Source organism: Xyrauchen texanus, chromosome 40 (genome assembly GCF_025860055.1).
Source record: "Xyrauchen texanus isolate HMW12.3.18 chromosome 40, RBS_HiC_50CHRs, whole genome shotgun sequence".
Classification (NCBI taxonomy): domain Eukaryota; kingdom Metazoa; phylum Chordata; class Actinopteri; order Cypriniformes; family Catostomidae; genus Xyrauchen; species Xyrauchen texanus.
Window position 1 is genome coordinate 31424828 of NC_068315.1, and position 19286 is coordinate 31444113.

Consider the following 19286-nt stretch of genomic DNA (forward strand, 5'->3'; position numbering starts at 1 on the left):
GTAGAGTCATTTTGGGTAACCTCCTCGTGGTCGTTATAATGTGGTTCTCACTCTCAGTGGGGCACATGGTGAGTTGTGCGTGGATGCCGCGGGGAATAGTGTGAAGCCTCCACACGTGCTATGTCTCCACGGTAACGCGCTCAACAAGGCACATGATAAGATGCGCGGATTGACGGTCTCAGACGGAGGCAACTGAGATTCGTCCTCCGCCACCCGGATTGAGGCGAGTCACTACGTCACCACAAGGACTTAGAGCACATTGAGAATTGGGCATCCCAAATTGGGGAGAAAATAAATTAAATCTGCGGAGGTTCAGTCTGTATATTTTACTGAATACTTCAATGCCGTTAGGAGCTACAACACTAAATGTATGGTCAAGATTATGAAAAATCAATAACAATTCATCACATGTATTTCCATGATAATATTTTATTAAAGCACACAAATAAAAATGAGGGGACTCTGAAAACAATGAGGTTTGCGTAAATCCAGGTAATGCCGGAGAGGGATTTTGGGAAATTCTGATTCTAGGTTGACTAATCAAATATCAGGGTAACACTTTATAATAACTTTCTTTAATAATATTAACAAACTTTATTACATTATATGTATAATGCTTAGCAGATCAATTGATAATACACATTCAAGTAGCTGAAATGTTGTGAAACTTTCATTTCTTATAATCCACATTTTAAGGTACATCAACTACTGATCTGTGAAGAATATTTTTCAAGTTTTGAGAGTTATTTTAAAGTGTAACCTATATTAGTGTTGTAACAGGAAAACAGAAATATGGAAAACACCCTTACAGCTAAAGACAAATGTAATCCAAGTTTAGTTCTGTTTAGGGAACAGATCTCTACATTCCATTTTTTCCCCCATTTTAACAAAATATTGTGGTATATACAATGATATTTTAAATACATGAGCACATAGTTGCTTGTTTAAAGGCAAACTTAAATAATTTTCAGTGCAAAATGCCTGTTAAAAGAAGAAAAAATTAATAATGAATTTTTCAATTCAACTTTGAGTCTGCAACTGGACCAATTATTGCTTATTTAGTTATTAAAATGAGATTCTAAAGCATCTGAAACAAAAGCTCTCATTTCACCCTGAGAAAACTAAAATTAAATATCATTCTGTGGTGCATTTTGTGCATAATTCAGCGAAATGTAACTGACAATTTGAGATGTGCTGTGTATGCCCATACGTTTCAGCAAAGTATGAAAACAATTAAGCATCGTCATGCAAACATATAAGTTTCCTTATTTGATTTGAATTTGAACCAAGACCGACCAATGGGAAGCATGATTCCATAGAGGTGTTAAATATGTTTTTAAATATTTACAATTAAAAATCATATTACACTACAGAGAATTTCATACAGGTTGCAATATGACCACCAGTATCATGTTTGGACATGTCACCAGTCACATACACGTCTGCTCTCTCAAGTGTAGTGTCAGAATCAATGCACTTTCACAATGTACAAAACATTATTCTCAACCTTTAAAAATACATTACAAAAAAATTACTGCATAACTTCTCTTCATTTTAATCCCTTATTATTTACATTATAATCCTAAAGCAGTGAATATTTTGGCAAAAGACATGAAGAATACATTTGTCAAAATATACCACAGTACTTTGAACAGCCAGAGAATTGTTATTTTATAGCGAGCTATTGAATTTAGGAAAAAGAACCTAAGCAAAAAGTAGAAAAGAAAGTATAGGTTGCATTGTTAAAGGGATAGTTCACCCAAAAATGAAACTTCGGTCAAGTTGTTGTTCTAAACCTGAATTTGCATTTTGGGAGACTATCTCTTTAAAACCAGGCCAGTGTTTGGAGTGAATGTGAAGAACTCTAGGAGTGTTGTGACATGCCATTGACCAGACTTCTCAACTGCTTCACCACAGTCTCGATCAGTTTCTGCCGGTCACGGTCATTCTTCCTGAACTGGGAGAAGATGTTGTTCTTTTTACTTGTGTCTTTCATCCTGGAAAAGAAAAATAAGAGGACACTATTACAGTATCTATAGCAGGTGTTTTGCACACATATATAGTAGACAGATCTATGACCATGATGTTTCGTCTGCCAGTTAAACATGCACACACTGTAAAAAATGAACTTGCATTTTATGAGAGTTTTTGAGTCACAGATACAATGAAATGTGAATTACTTTGCATCTACATAAAAACACATGTTAGACCAACAATATTCCCCGAAATGTTGTCCCAACTAGCCTATGTACTAGTCTATGTTAACAATGTTGCAGATTTGCGAGTTCTCTACATGCATTGTAACATTAAATAATTATTTAATGTTATGCAGTGCATGTATTTATTTAGGCTGTTTTTTGTTGTTGCCACTGTTAGACAAATTGTTGTGTGGTGAAAAAATTTGACTCGTCCCTCCTTTTCATTAAAAAAAGCAAAAATCGAGATTACAGTGAAGCACTTACAATGGAAGTAAATGAGGCCAATTGCAGGATTTGTTGACATTACATCGTCCTGACAACGTAGTTGTAAAATTGGCCATAACTTAACACAGAAAAGGTTAGTAAGTGATTTTATCACACTGTGCATATTATGTATATCTTTTGGCTATATTTTCGAAACAGTATGTATGTGAATGTTTATGCACTGGCCCCATTCACTTATATTACTATATTATTTTTTGTGGAAATCAACATTATGTCACAAATTAGCTTAACTTGTGCTGAACCAGGAATATTCCTTTAACAATTTTTTTTTTCCATAAAATCAAATATTGAAATACATTATTATAATATAGAGTAATTTAACAATCAAATATTGGCCCATTCACTTCCATTGTAAGTGCCTCACTGTAATCCAGATTTTTGCCCTTTTTTCTTAAAGAAAAGGAGGGACAAATCTAAATTCATTTTTTGTGGTAATCATCATTACGCCACAAATGCTGTCGATTGAACTTGTATTGAACCTGGAATATTCTGATAGTATGTTACATTCTAAGATGTTGTAAAATTCTGACAAACACATTTATGACCTCACATTCTGTAAGTTTGTTGATTGTCATCATTATTGAGTCTTGGGTTTGAGGTCTACTATGTCAAAAAATAGAATGAACTGCCTTGCCTTGCAAGACTTAACTCTCTTCAGAGGCAAAGATTGCCTTGATTTTGTTTGCAATTCTTTTTTTACAGTGCAGTTCACAGAACAGATGAGAATGACAGGCTGAGTGTCTCAGACTAGGGCTATGCAAATGCAAATCTATTTCTCACGATATTGAAATTAATAGATCATTGATATATGATTTGTATCATGATGTAGTTGGTGATACCCAGCCAAATCTCTGACCAACATTTCATTCAGCCTTGCCATACCAATACTATGCATGCTACAATGGGTGTGGGATGAAGTAATGACAAAACAGAAGAAAATATTTAATAACTTTCTATTCATGCAGAAAATCACATTACAGCGAAGACAGAAAGAGATAACCATGTTGGATCTGTCTACATACCCTCTGTTGACTCTGGCGTTAGTTAGTAAAAAAAAGACAAAGGGGAAGATTATATTAGGTTTAAAGGTCAAGGTAGAGCTCTATCAAATCACTGCGTCTTCTGTTCATTGATGTGTGAATGTTCATGACAATTCCAGGTGCCAGGAACACCTGCTCTAAATGTGTACACACAAGTGACGGAAAAAAGACTATGCAACCATCATTGTTTTTATGGAAAGGGTTGAAATACTCACTTCTCCAAAAGTGCAAGAGCGGTGGAGGGGTTCACACGCAGGTATTTTGAGGTGGGCTGTCCGTAGTCTGCCAAATATGTAGACCAATCCCATACCATGAATAGATCTAGAAGCTTTAACACAAGAAATAAATGTTCCACATAATTAATGATGAAGAAAACCAAGACAAATGAACACAAGTTTCAACACAGGAAGTTTTAGCAAACCAAATAAAAAAGGCCTTAAAAGTATTTCAGTAAAGCAATTTTCTGGCCATTGAAAGTAATTTTTTGTTTTTGAAGTATTTTCATATTTTCGTTTAGCTGATGCTGAAATATAAAGTCATTATTTTATAAAATTGCTGTCACAAAAAGCAATCTCTAGCAAATGAAATAAATTAAAGCGGAGCAGATATCCTGAATTTTACAGTGACTTCATACATACATATACTGTATATACACACACAGGCAGCCAAAATTTTGTAATAATGTACAGATTTATCTGTTTCAGAAGGAAATTGGTACTTTAATTCACAAAAGTGGCATTCAACTGATCACAAAGTATAGTCAGGACATCACTGATGTAAAAAAACAGCACCATCACTATTTGAACCCATTTCCAGCACCCATCACTCCAAAACCTTATCCTTGAGTAATCATGCTAAATTGATAATTTGGTTCTAGAAAATCACTTGCCATAACATCAAACACTGCTGAAAGCTATTTGGTTCAATAAAAGAAGCTTAACATTGTCTTTGCGTTTGTTTTTGAGTCGCCACTGTATGCACTAGACTGGCATGTCTTAAGGTCAATATTAGGCAAAAATGGCACAAAAAAAGAAACAGCTTTCAATAGAAACTCATCAGTCAATCATTGTTTTGAGGAATGAAGCCTAAACAATGCTTGAAATTGACAAAAAACTGAAGATATCATACAAAGGTGTACACTACAGTCTTCAAAGACAAAGTACAACTGGCACTAACAAGGACAGAAAGAGATTTGGAAGGCAAGATGTACAACTAAACAAGAGGATAAGTACATCAGAGTCTCTAGTTTGAGAAATAGACGCCTCACATGTCCTCAGCTGACAGCTTAATTGAATTGTACCCGCTCAACACTAGTTTCATGTACAACAGTAAAGAGAAGACTCAGGGGTGCAGGCCTTATGGAAAGAATTGCAAAGAAAAAGCCACATTTGAAGCAGAAAAACAAAAAGAAAAGGTTAGAGTGTGCAAAGAAACACAGACATTGGAAAACAGATAATTGGAAAAGAGTGTTATGATCTTAACCCAATTGAGCATTTGTGGGATCAGCTAGACTGTGAGAAGTGACCGACAAGACAGTCACATCTATGGCAAGTGCTACAGGATGTCACCGTAGTATTTGGACAAACTGACAGCTAGAATGCCAAGTATCAGCAAAGCTGTCGTTGCTGCACATGGGGGATTTTTTTTTATGAGAACTCTTTGAAGTAGTTTAAAAAATTTTTTAAATTGTAAGTCATTTTTGTAATAGTCTTGACTATACATTAATAATAATAATAATAATAATAATAATACATTTTATTTAAAGGCGCCTTACTCGGCACTCAAGGACACCGTACAGGGATACATAAGACATTTAAATGCACCAAAATTAAATAAACAACAACATTAAAAAAGAGGTAGAGCAATTGATATCATGTGAGCATTTTTGAACAGATGTGTTTTGAGTTGCGATTTGAAGTGGAAAAATGAATCGATGTTTCTAAGTTGGGGTGGTAATGAGTTCCAGAAACAGGGAGCAGAGCGGCTAAATGCTCTGCTCCCCATAGTGGTGAGACGGGCGGGGGGGACAGACAGGTGTATGAAGGAAGAGGATCTAAGGGAGCGGATGGATGTTGGATCATGGAGAAGATCAGACAGATATGGGGGGGGCAAGATTGTGGATGGCCTTGAATGTTAACAGAAGGATTTTGAATTAAATACGGAACTGGACTGGGAGCCAGTGAAGCTGTTGAAGAACAGGAGTGATGTGGTGAATAGAGGGGGTTCGAGTTATGATGCGGGCAGCTGAATTCTGGACCAGTTGAAGCTTATGAAGGGATTTGTGAGGGAGGCAGAAAAGGAGAGAGTTGCAGTAGTCCAAACGAGAAGTGACAAGACTATGGACAAGAACGGCGGCAGTGTGTGGTGTAAGGGAGGGGCGGAGGCGATTAATGTTTCATAAATGGAAGTAGGCAGACCGGGTAATGTTATTGATGTGGGACTGAAAAGATAATGTGGTGTCAAGGATGACACCCAAACTCCTAACCTGGGGGGAGGGTGAAACGGAGGAGTTATCAATAGTGAGTGAAAAACTGTCGGTTTTGGATAAATTAGATTTAGTGCCAATGAGGAGAACCTCAGTTTTATCACTGTTTAATTTGAAAATTTTGGGAAAACCAGGTTTTTATTTCTGTAATACAGTCAGTGAGGGAGGTGGGCGGGGAAGTGAACGAAGGTTTGGTCGAGAGGTAGAGCTGGGTGTCATCAGCATAACAGTGGAATTGAATGTTAAATTTGCGGAATATATTGCCCAGGGGAAGGAGATAAATGATGAAAAGTAGGAGCCCCAGGACAGAGCCCTGGGGCACACCTGAAGTGACAGTAGAGGGACTTGATTTAAAAGACTTAAGTTGAACAAACTGAGTGCGGCCAGAGAGATAAGATGTGAGCCAGTCTAACGGAGTGTGGGTGATGCCAATGGAAGATAATCCATTGAAGAAGAACAGTGTGAGAGATGGTATCAAAGGCTGCGCTTAAGTCGAGGAGGATGAGGATGGTAAGGAGTCCAGAATCAGCTGCCATGAGAAGGTCATTGGTGATTTTGATAAGTGCTGTTTCAGTGCTATGAAGTGGACGGAAACCAGACTGGAACTGTTCATACAGGTTATTGTGGGATAGATGAAAATGGAGTTGAGAGGCAACTGTTTTTTCTAGGATTTTGGAGATGAATGGTAAGTTGGATATAGGGCGAAAGTTATTGAAGTTTGAAGGATCGGCACCAAATTTTTTAAAAATTGGGGTAATGGCAGCTGTTTTGAATGATGTAGGTACAGTTCCAGTGGTAAGAGAGAAGTGGATGATAGCAGAAATGAGGGGAGCCAGGGAGGGAATGCAAGCTTTAACAAGTTGTGTGGGAAGGGGATCAAGTTGACAAGTGGAAGCCTTGGATTTCCTAATGAGTTCTTTGTTTTCTGAAATAGCAGGGAGCTGGAAGGAAGAGAATGAATGGGTGGATGGGTGAATGTCGGCTGAAATGCTAAGATGAGGGATAGATCCCAGGTGCTGGTGGATGTTCTTGATTTTTTCAGTGAAAAATGACATAATGGAGTTGCAAAAGGAGGTTGTATACAAATGAGGGGGGAGAAAGTCCTGGGGTTGGGTAATGTTGTTAAGTAAGGAAAAAAGTGACTTGGAGTTTCCTTTATTGGCAGTAATCATACTGGAGTAGTAGTGGGTTTTGGTGCTAGCAACGGAGTCCTTGTAAAGTAAGATGTGGTTATTGTACATTTCTTTGTGAATAGTGAGACCAGTTTTTCTATAAAGACGTTCAAGTTGCCGCCCTTTGGCTTTCATGAGACGAAGATCGGGGGTAACCAAGGGGCGGAAATAGAAAAAGAAACAGATATATTTTTTACCGGAGCAAGGGAGTTAAGAATATTATGGAGTCCAGTGTTGTAGTGAGAGACCAGATCATCGGGGGTAGATAGATTGTGAGTGTCAGGCAGGCAGAAAGAGTGGATACTTGAAATGAGAGTGACAGGATCGATATTCTTAATATTCCAAAATGAAATAAGGTGTGGTATTTTAGAGATGGAAAGAGTGAGTTTCAAAGTAAATGAGAGGAGAAAATGGTCAGTTATAGGGAGTTCAGCAGCTGTAATGTCAGAGGGAGTGACACCAGAACAGCAAATTAAGTCCAGAGTATGTCATTTGGAGTGTGTGGGAAAAGTGATATATTGCTGGCATCCAAAACTCGGCAGTAGGTGAAGTCTTTAGTAAGAAGGAGATTAATATTGTCCATGTGGATATTAAAATCACCCAGCAGTATTATGTTTGATGAGAGATAGAATAAGTGAGTGAGGAAAGCAGCAAAATCATTTAAAAATTCACTATTCAATTTTGGGGAGCGATAGACAGTAGCAATGATGGTTGGGGTGGGACCAGACAGCTTGCAGACAGTCGATTCAAACGAGCTAGAGACAGGCACAGATATCGTTGAGACTTTCCACTTCTCGCGATAAATTATCGCGAGACCTCCTCCCCGGCCGGAGCCACGAGGTTGACAGATGTAAACAAACCCACCAGGAGTGGATTCATTCAGCTGAGAAAAGTCATTGGGCTGTTGCCATGTCTCGGTTAAACAGAGAAAGTCTAGCTTACGATCATTGATGAGGTCCTGGATGAGATGTCCCTTGTCTGTCAGTGAACGGATGTTGAGCAAAGCGAAGTTAAGTACAGTGTTGTCACAGCTGGTGTTGGTGGTGCTAGCCGACCGAGCTAGGCGGGCTAACACTCTGTGGTCGACAGCCCGGTTGGAGGGTGACGTGAAGTGGACCAGATAGACTTTATTACTGTTGAGCTGTTGTGTTGGAAATTGCGGCGGGACCCTCGGTGGATGTATCTCGGACGAGGCTGAAAGGCGATGTCCGGATAAAGGTGGAAAGCCTCCGGCGCAGGTCCAGACAGGTGATAGCGCAGCCGGAACAGGTCAATGACCGAATATTGAAGCAAACCCGTCACTAGCAGGTGAGCAGGCAGCAAAAAGAGCCAGGCACAGACAAACAAAGTGTATGTTCTACCGGTCCACATTGTAGAGGGAGATTTAAGCAGCGTCCACAGCCAGTGAAAACGCCAGTTGAAACAGGTGATCTAACAGCGAGCAGCGGCAGCTAGTTTCACTCCAACTGTGAGAAACTACCATCAAAAACACACATTGTGATCAGTTAAATTCCATTGGTGAATAAAAGTTCCAAACCACAATGTTTACCACCATTTTAAACAGTTCTGTAAGAGGTAATTGCCTTGAGTTTGTGTAATTAATCAGTCTGTTGTGCCTCTCAGCTGTGATGAGCCTTAATGCTGACATTGTTAGTTTAAAGCTATTTTCCCCAGCTTTAGTATTGTAGTAGTAATCCAAAAGATCATGGAGTGCCGATGAATAAAACAAACTGACTGAATGGCAAAGCACTTCACCTCAGCTGACTCATTAACAAACAAAAATTGTCTTTTGTCTCCACCTTCTGACTAAAATCTGTGATGTCACAAAAATAAAGGTAAAACATATCAAGCGTTTTACACATCTACACTACTCAAGCGGAGTGATACAAACAGTGAAGCGAGTTACAAAAATCAGCTATAAAAGCTGGGAAAATTGCAATTTGTTAGCATAGTCTGAGGTAAAGGGGCAACATTTATGAAACCAGCGTTGTAAGATTTACTGATGATTTGAATTACTGTTGTGTGTGTGTGTGTATATATACACACACACACACACACACACACACACACACACACACACACACACACACACACACACAGTATCTCACAAAAGTGAGTACACCCCTCACATTTTTGTAAATATTTGATTATATGTTTTCATGTGACAACACTGAAGAAATGAGACTTTGCTACAATGTAAAGTAGTGAGTGTACAGCTTGTATAACAGTGTAAATTTGCTGTCCCCTCAAAATAACTCAACACACAGCTATTAACCGCTGGCAACAAAAGTGAGTTCACCCCTAAGTGAAAATGTCCAAATTGGGCCCAAAGTGTCAATATTTTGTGTGGCCACCATTATTTTCCAGCACTTCTTTAACCCTCTTGGGCATGGAGTTCACAAGAGCTTCACAGGTTGCCACTGGAGTCCTCTTCCACTCCTCCATGATGACATCAATGAGCTGGTGGATGTTAGAGACCTTTTGCTCCTCCACCTTCCGTTTGAGGATGCCCCACAGGGTTTAGGTCTGGAGACATGCTTGGCCAGTCCATCACCTTCACCCTCAGCTTCTTTAGCAAGGCATTTGTCGTCTTGGAGGTGTGTTTGGGGTCGTTATCATGCTGGAATACTACCCTGCGGCCCAGTCTCCGAAGGGAGGGGATCATGCTCTGCTTCAGTATGTCACAGTACATGTTGGCATTCATGGTTCCCTCAATGAATTGTAGCTCCACAGTGCCGGAAGCACTCATGCAGCCCCAGACCATGACACTCCCACCACCATGCTTGACTGTAGGCAAGACACACTTGTCTTTGTACTCCTCACCTGGTTGCTGCCACACACGCTTGACACCATCTGAACCAAATAAGTTTATCTTGTGCTCATTGTCTTGGTTGTTGCATGAATCTTGTATTCGAGCAGTGTCTGGCGATGAAAACACGAAAACCGGAAGCTCCGATGTCCATGTGCCGTAAAAGTCGGGCTAAGAAATAGCACCATTTTGGATCTGGAGCGGCCGCTGCGTGCTACCGCGCTGCCATCTTGGATCAAGACAAAAACAGTGGAGTGTCGCAGTGATGGTTGTCCATCTGCAAGTTTCTCCCATCTCCACACATGATCTCTGGAGTTTAACCAGAGTGACATTTGGGTTCTTGGTCACCTCTCTTACCAAGGCCTTTCTCCTCCGATTGCTCAGTTTGGCTGGGTGGCCAGCTCTAGGAAGAGTCCTGGTTGTTCCAAACTTCTTCCATTTAAGAATTATGGAGGCCACTGTGCTCTTGTGAACATTTAATGCAGCTGAAATTTTTTGTAGCCTTCCCCAGATCCATCCAGTTCCTTTGACCTCATGGCTTGGTTTTTGCTCTGATATGCATTTTCAGCTTGTGGCAGGGTGGAGGCCAGATCGTGATTCTACACACCCGGTCCCTTATCAGGCTAATTAAGCCTCCGAGAGGGATAAAGGCCGACTGCGGAGGATGGTGCGGGAGAGAGAGATCATTTACGGACATGTCCGTCATGTGTGTGTTTGTGTCTTTTGTTTAAGTTTATCATTAAAACTATTATTTATATTGCCAAGCCGGTTCTCGCCTCCTCCTTTCCATGGAAGTGCTTTACACAGCTGTGAAACCTTATATAGGCAGGTGTGTGCCTTTCCAAATCATGTCCAATCGATTGCATTTGCCTCAGGTGGACTCCAGTCAAAGTGTAGAAACATCTCAAAGATGATCCAGAGGAATGGGAGGCACCTGAGAAATATTTCAAGTGCTATAGCTAGTGGTCGACCGATATGGGATTTCATGTCCAATGCCGAGATCCAGAGAGCAGTGCGCCTGATTTAATATAGTAAAAAAACAAACATAACATTTCTAAAAAAAAAAAAAAAGAATAAACTCTTATGCAGCACTATATTTAATTTATTTTTGACTTTTGTAAAAATTATATTGTATTTTAAATGGTAGATAGCGGTTTCTTCTGATTTCTATTTAGTCCTAATTTTTGTAATATATAAGGAAGGAAATAACAGTACACACAGAAGTCCAAGTCCACGTTAGCATTCGCATTTACTAAAAAAATGTGCATACAGTGCATAGTGAATAAGACATTTAGTTATAGCACAGGTGAAGTGCTTTTACCTTGAAGTTGCTTCAGAGACTATTTAGCAGAGATGGGCCACTTCCATTAAAAAGAATGGGAGAAATTAGAACGTGCAACTGCAGCCAACGGTCAAACGATGTAAATATGTAGTCCCGTCTTACAGGTAAAAGAGCCAATCACCTTTTAGATACAGACATCGCCTGCAAATCAACTCGAGAACACGCATGGGCATTGGCTTTAAAAGCCGGGAAAATTGCGTTTTGTTAGCTTAATTTGAGGTAAAGAAGCACCATTTATGATACCAGTGTTGTCAGATTTTACTGCTGATTTGAAATATGTTCTTTGATCATAATCTTGATCAACTGTTTTGGAGATTTCGGTCTTTCCCCATTCAAGTAGATAGGAGCTGCACTGTCATGATGGGAAATAGCCTCCTGAGAGCATTCCAAACATGGCTGACAGTGGACTGACTTGCTAGAAAGACTTAGATACTTGTGCAGATCCAGCAAGCAGCTGCAATCTCCTGACAGTTTAAACAGCCTGGATCGTCAGCATGGATTGTGACCACTGACCATCATGATTTGTGAATGAGAGGAACTTTTGATCTTGATCCTGAAGTTTTGATTCTGGGTGACAGAATATGCACTTCAGAGAAAGATATTAGATGAGCGATCGATGGGAAGAAAACACTGGATTTTTGTGAGGTTGGTTTATTACATCTGTTTAAACGAGATATGTGCATATTAGCAGACGGTATATATTATATTATTTTTATTGATATTTGCCTTTTTATCATTACATAAGACATAAAATTTACAGGGAACTGTTGAGGAGAGAGAGGGAGAATGAAACAGGTGAGCACTTTAACATTATGAGCTCAAATTTGTCTGTCGCAGCTCTGATACGCAGACTGTTTAAATGACACTGTGTTGTACACCGGACTATTATTGTAGTTACACGATGGTACGTAACAACAAAACGAACCTTGACTGGTCGTTTACATGTCTCAGTCACTTCACATGAAAGCAGGTGATTTTTGGCACCCTCAAGAAACAATTTGGCAAAACAGGAACATTTATCGTCCGATGCTGATAATGAAAAAAGTCAGATATATGCGATATATCGGTCGACCAATAGTCATAGCAAAGGGTCTGAATAATGTCAAACTGTCAATGTGATATTTCAGTTTTGTTTTTATAAATTTGCAATGTTATCAAAACATTTTTTTTCTTTGTCATGAGATATCAAGTGTAGATCGATGTGAAAAAAAAATATTTAAAGCATTTTAGCATAAGGCTGCAACCAAAGAAATGTGGGGTCTGAATTCTTTCTGAATGCACTGTATATACAGCAATGTGCAAAAGTCTTAGGCACATAAGATGTTTCACAAAAGCATTTGTCTTAAGATGGTTATTTATATCTTCAGCTTTAGTGTGTCAGTAGGAAATATAAATGTTAGACTCCCAAATATTACATTGGAAAATAGAAAAGATTAGAATAGAAGAACAGGAAGTCCTGCAGCAGGTGTCATGGCCCCCACAAAGCCCCCCATTGAACATCGAGTCTGTCTGAGATTACATAAAGAGACAGAAGCAATTGAGGCAGCCTAAATAGACAGAAGAACAGTGGAACATCTTATCTGCCAACAACCAAGAGAAACTGTGTCCAGGTGTACCTAGGAGACTTAGTGCGGTTTTAAAGGCAAAGATGGTCAATTCGAATATTGATTTACAGTATGACATCCTGTTAATATGCACACGCTTTTTGAGCACAAACCATGAAAATGACATACCTGAACTTAAATGGTTGTATTTACAGGACACTTTGAAGTATGGACACATTTGTAGTATCTTTTGAAAGAAGACACTTTGGGCTTTATTTCCCAAGTTTCAGAATTAATATATGTTGTTTAAGTTAGAGAAGCTGAGGATTATAGTAATGGACATTTTTTGTGCTGAACATGTTTTTATAATCTAAACAAACAATAATAAAAGTGCAGTCAACCAGAAACCCAGAAATACAATGTTCTCAAAGTCACAAGTCTAAAGAAGTTATGTTTCAAATTTGAAGATGATCTAACAGAAAATGAGGTTCCTGCTAGCTTTTTTCTCTGTAAAATCGCTGCCGGTGCACAGAGTAAAATTAAGGCTCCACCTTTCAAGACGACACAAAATCTGACTGCACTTCTCTGCAATTCTGAATAAAACTATGCCACATTTTTAAAAATACACTTTGTAGACAGGCTCATTTTGTTTATGAGACTCTAATATATAAGATCATATACAGTTTTACAACATGAATGCTGCACAGATTGCACAGTTTTTTGAAGAATGATGACGAAGGGTAAATCTTTCAGGCGAGATCTCATGTAAACAATGGAGAATATATCAATATTTCCCAGATTGATCACTTTTATGGACAAAAAGTGCTATTGGATGTTTTTCAATGAACGCTTGTCATGGACAATTGACCCAAGTGTGTTGAACTGGATTCATCTGACGATCGTGTTTTCATAACAAAGGTATGTAGACCGTTTTGATATTGCATGTTTTCATTTGTACTCCTGGCACAAATAACTAAATTGCTGTTTCTGGAGCATTGCTGTCGTGAAACAGGGATCGGATATCTATGTTGAACCCTTAGACCTTTGAAAAGATGAATAATTTGTTAACATTAATGATATTTATAGACAGTAAATCATATATTAAATGTAAGCAGAGTGATGTAACTACCGCGTCAACAGGTTAAGTGATAAATAAAAACTATTTATGGCATTATTTTTGAAGACATCCTCACTATGGAACATTTTTCACAAGAACTTAACATTTTTGCACAGTACTGTACATATATTAAAATATTAACTATTTATTTAAAGTCACTGTAAAAAATATATATATATTATTCTACTTATGCTCAGCTGCAATATATTTCATGCCCAAAAATAGCTTTTTAGTATTAAATTAAAGTTAATATTAAAATAATAGATTTTACTATAGGAATGTTTTGGGTTTAATAAGTTAAGCTCAATAGACTGAATTTGTAACATAAATGGTTACCACAAAAAATTATTTTGATTCATTTCTCATTTATTGAAATGAAAGAAGCAAAAATCACAGTTACATTAAGGCACTTATAGTATAATGAAAGTGAATGGGGCCAGACAACAAAAACTAAAATTCACACTGTTTAAAAAGTATAGCCACAAGACATAAACATTACACATGTTCTACATGATGTTGGTATGAAAAAATAGCTTACAGGATTTAAGGTGCTACATCGTCATGGCAACAAAGTTGTACTCTTACTGTTATGGCCATTTTTGTTCTTTTTTTTTTTTTAATAAATGGGGAATAGGTTAAAAAAAAAAATGTGGTAATTAAAATTGTCACAAATGCTGTTGATTGAGCTCAACTTGTATTGAACCAAAAACATGCCTTTAATTTCCATGACTTTTCCAGGCCTGGAAATCACATTCTTAAAATTCCCCTGATATTTCAAGCTTTTCTGTGACCATGTGATCCCTGAAAATCAGAAACTAACAGTATATTAGTAGTGGGACAATCAAACAATTTAAAAAGATGGCCAGAGAAATGTGTGTATGGTCATCTGATGGTGGGGGTTATTAGGGCACTTGTTGGGGAGCATGCACGTTAAATGCAAAAGGAAGAGAAATCCCTCCGTGACCTCAAAATAACCCACAGAGGGGCTAATCCTGCAACACAGAGCACTAGTGAGTGGACTCCCTGCATCTCTGGTTCAAAGCAGGCTTTCTGGACACATTGAACTTAATTTGCTGGAGAAGGGACAGATCACTCACCTCTATGTATGCAAATCAATATCAATCATTGAGGGGACTATCTCTGCATGGCTCGTTCATTATGGTGGGCTGTTAGAGGGAGGGTTCAGGGGGCTAATAGCACTTCACACATCCTATGTGCTTCATATTGAGGAGGTCTGGTTTTTGGAGCATTATAAAGTGCTGTTTAATGCTCCTGCTGAGCCGGGACAATTTTACTGCTAAACACACCTAGAGCCTGTGGAGCATCATGGGTTACAAAATCATGATTGTAAATGGCAATATTTGGAGACCTAGGAGGGCTGGGTGATATAGATTTATTATTATTATTTTTAAAAGGTCTCTTACTACTAACTGTAAATACATTTATGAGTTTGCCGCTGTTGAAATGTTGTAATTAAATTATTAACATTGTAAAATGAATTAATATTTTGAATTTGTTTTGAGACACTTGTTGACTACACATTTTTAAAAACTTCTTATAATAATTAGGACATTTTAGGAACCTTGGAATATAAATATAAATCCATTTGAAAATCAAGTTTAACATACTTAAAAACTTGTGTTACTGGGGGGCCTGGGTAGCTCCACTACCCCTGGAGTCATGAGTTCGAAACCAGGGTGTGCTGAGTGACTCCAGCCAGGTCTCCTAAGCAACCAAATTGGTCCGGTTGCTAGGGAGGGTAGAGTCACATGGGGTAACCTCCTCGTGGTCACGATTAGTGGTTCTCAATCTCAATGGGGCACGTGGAAAGTTGTGCGTGGATCGCAGAGAGTAGCATGAGCCTCCACATGCTGCGAGTCTCCGCGGTGTCATGTACAGCGAGCCACTTGATAAGATGCGTGGATTGACTGTCTCAGAAGCGGAGGCAACTGAGACTTGTCCTCCGCCACCCAGATTGAGGTGAGAAACCGCACCACCACAAGGACTAACTAAGTAGTGGGAACTTGACATTCCAAATTGGGAGAAAAGGGGATTAAAAAAAAACTGTTACTTATTACAAGAAATAAGCAAATATTACTTAAAATGGTAGGTCCCAACAAGATAAATATTGCCTTTATAACTTAAAACAATGGCCCGTAAAGAGATGCAATTGAGTTGGCATTAGTTAAGGTTACATGTTAAACCCATGTGAAGTCTAATATGACAATATTAGTTAAAAAATGATTGAGTTCAAAATACTAAAAATACTTAATTTATTGAGTAAAACAAGCCCAATAATTTTTTACAGAGAATGCCTAACCCAAAACATCCCTAATTCTCCTAGGTAAACTTGTGCAGTTTTCCAAGGCTGTTGGCAGATCCTGTATGTTGTTCCAAACATCTTGGAGAACTTGTCACAGTTCTATCTATTGCTTCGGTCTCTTCATGTAACCCCCAAATGACTCAATGACCGCTTTTACACCTGGTATTAAGAAGCATTTTTGGTGATCCAATCACATTTGGTCAGCGTTAAATACGGACCTAAACAGAGTCTGAAACATTTTGTGACCGGATTATTACATACGAAGGTAGTCAAAAATGCATGTGACCACATCGCATATGAGGTGTAAATAATAATCCGTCCTGAATGCGCCCGGACAGGAGTGAAGTGCCACCCCTCACCTGTTATTCAACCACTGCGCTAAAACAAGTGTAAAAACTTTGCCGCTGACAAGTGGCTTTAAATGGAAATAACTATCTGCAACGGTGCAAACAATCGATTTATCGAATCTGATTCATGGAAATGAACTAATCAAATCTAACACTGTTTTGATACTACAAACGTTTAAACATCTCTGTCTTAATGCTCTCACCTTTACAAGTTGTGAGACAAGGAAGGTTCACAAAACAAATCTAATGATGTGTTCTTTAGGACTTAATAGCTTTATAGTACACATTTAAATGTATAACGTACAGAATGTAAATAAAAAGTGCATTAAATGAATTGCTTTGTTCCCAATGGTTCTTAATTATATATTGCCAGCAAATTCATAGTGAAAACACTGTGAATGTGTAGCCAAGCACAAATGTTTAAACTCCATTTTTAATTTCATGGGGTCTTTAAAATATTGTCTCAGTGCTCTAATCTCTGAGCCCTTTGAACTTCAGTACGTACTAAGCAAAATGGGACAAAAGGGTTGCTGTGGCCACAGACAGGTCATGCTCACCTTAACATATTGTTAATAAATGGCGATGTGAGGAACCATGCAATATGGCGCATTATATGTGATAATAAAATGCCATGCTTCTGTCTAGCAGTTAAAAATATAGACACATTGACAAGTAAAATCTGTTGCTATTTTTAACTTTAACACTGAAATGGTACATTTTATTGATTAAACTGCAGTTTGCTGTTGAGCTGAATCAGCTTGATGTCACAGTGCGTGGACTTGATTGTAATCCGCTCTGCTTTTCTCCCACAGGGCACAAGAATTTGTGAAAGCTCTAATATAAGTTCACATTCATTACGACCTTTTAAGCTGAGTCAAATCTTTTACCTTTGATTCCTTTGAATATCTTAAAAAGATTCATAAATTAATCAGATTGGTTTATTTTGCGAATCAAGAACCTGAATCAAAATCTCAAGGAGGCATGCTTCGAACAACGCGTTGCATCATCTCCACTGGGTAAGAGAAGAAAACGCTCATCTAAGTTTTACTGTGTTTTGACTTTGAATTAATTTGACAACAGTATGATCGTTGTGAAATAATGATTAAGCGTGTGATCAGCCTCCCGCCTTTCCAGACCTGTTCATAGCAAGTTAAGTCAATCAATGCGGTTAGCTTTTTACGTTTAACCAAGGTTTTAACCGAGGTTTTCCTCTTTTGTATGTCGCTTTGGATAAAAGCATCTGCCAAATGAATACATGTAAATGTAAATGTAAGGTACAATGTGTATAATATAATATCCATACAGTATGTGCTCATGAAAATGTTAAACAATAACATTTGTGAAACTCGATTACCCTGAAACCGATAGTAACAGGAGAATAATTACTGGGGCATTACTAATTACTAGTGGTTGCTGGGGCATGCTATGCGGTTGCCAAAGTGCTCTGCTCTATTTTTTAGCGCATTGCTACAATGTATATGTTTGGTAGTGTGTTCTGGGAGGATGTCAGGTTGTTGCTATGCTGTTGCTTTGTTGTTCTCTCTGATTTTAGAATATTGCATTTCTGGTCAATAAATACTGATCAGGTTCCTCCTTCAATGTTCCCATTTGTTATTAACTGTTTTTTTCTTCTTCATATCAATCATGTCAAAAATACACATATGTTTAACACATAAACAGTATAAAGACTATTTCAGTTACGTTGTGGTTTAGTCCTCTTGTGAAGTTAATACTTGCGTGGTCAGAAGTCGCAATAGCGATGTAATGTACTTTCCAGAGATTTAAGTAGAAAAGAACAGGCCTGTTTTGAAATGTCCTCATTTCAATTTTACATTTTCTCCCTTGCAAATGCAACAAAATGATGCTTTACCTATCTTATTTTATCATTCTTGTGCCGCCACATATACTGATAGTAAAGGTTGTTTTATTGCACAAAACTGTCACCTCATAAACCAGCTAAATAAGTGTTATTTTTTGGCAAGCTTTATTTTTCAATGGTACAAAAATGCTTATAATCTAAACTACACAGTCAAAATACACATCCAAAATAAAATACAAATTCTCTCATTGTTTACTCACCCTCATGATATCCCAGGTGTGTATGAATTTGTTTCTTCACCAGAACACATTTTAAGAAAAATAGACAAATATCTTAGCTCTGTAGGTCCTTAAAATGCAAGTGGATGATGATTTGAATTTTGAAGCACCAAAAATCACAGACAGTTAGCATAAACAAAATCCATATGAGTTTAGAGGTTAAATTAATGTCTCCTAAAGTGACACGATCACTTTTGGTGCGATAAAGATCAATATTTAAGTACTTGTTTAACTCGAAATAATGCTTCTGGTCAGCAGCGGTATGCAAGTGCTACTTAATCATGAGACATGCGAGAACTGTGGCACATGCGTCACAGTCAGAAGAGAAACACTGTTTACTAGTGAGTAGGAAGAACGCTGTACAGAATATTTACTGATTTCAGTTTAGATCTGTATTGATCGGTTTCTCACAATGGTGCGTTTGTGTGCTCATCCTGGATGTCTCAACCGAAGGGAGAATGTGAGATTATGTCTGTATCATGCCAACGTGAAGACGTCACACGCGAGACCACGTGATCACCACCCTC

At 38.2% G+C, this 19286-nt stretch overlaps 1 protein-coding gene across 3 annotated transcripts in view; it reads right to left on the reverse strand.

The window, feature by feature from the left end:
• Window positions 1-420: 420 nt before the first annotated feature.
• Window positions 421-19286, reverse strand: part of LOC127633754 (exocyst complex component 6-like) — a 113723-nt gene continuing 94857 nt past the window's right edge. For all 3 annotated transcript variants that reach the window (XM_052113036.1, XM_052113037.1, XM_052113035.1), the window contains 2 exons: window positions 3739-3851; window positions 421-1997 (listed from right to left, as the gene is read on the reverse strand). In XM_052113036.1, coding sequence (XP_051968996.1) covers window positions 1865-1997; window positions 3739-3851 — 246 coding nt within the window. In that variant the 3' untranslated portion in view covers window positions 421-1864. The remainder of the gene's footprint in view (window positions 1998-3738; window positions 3852-19286) is intronic.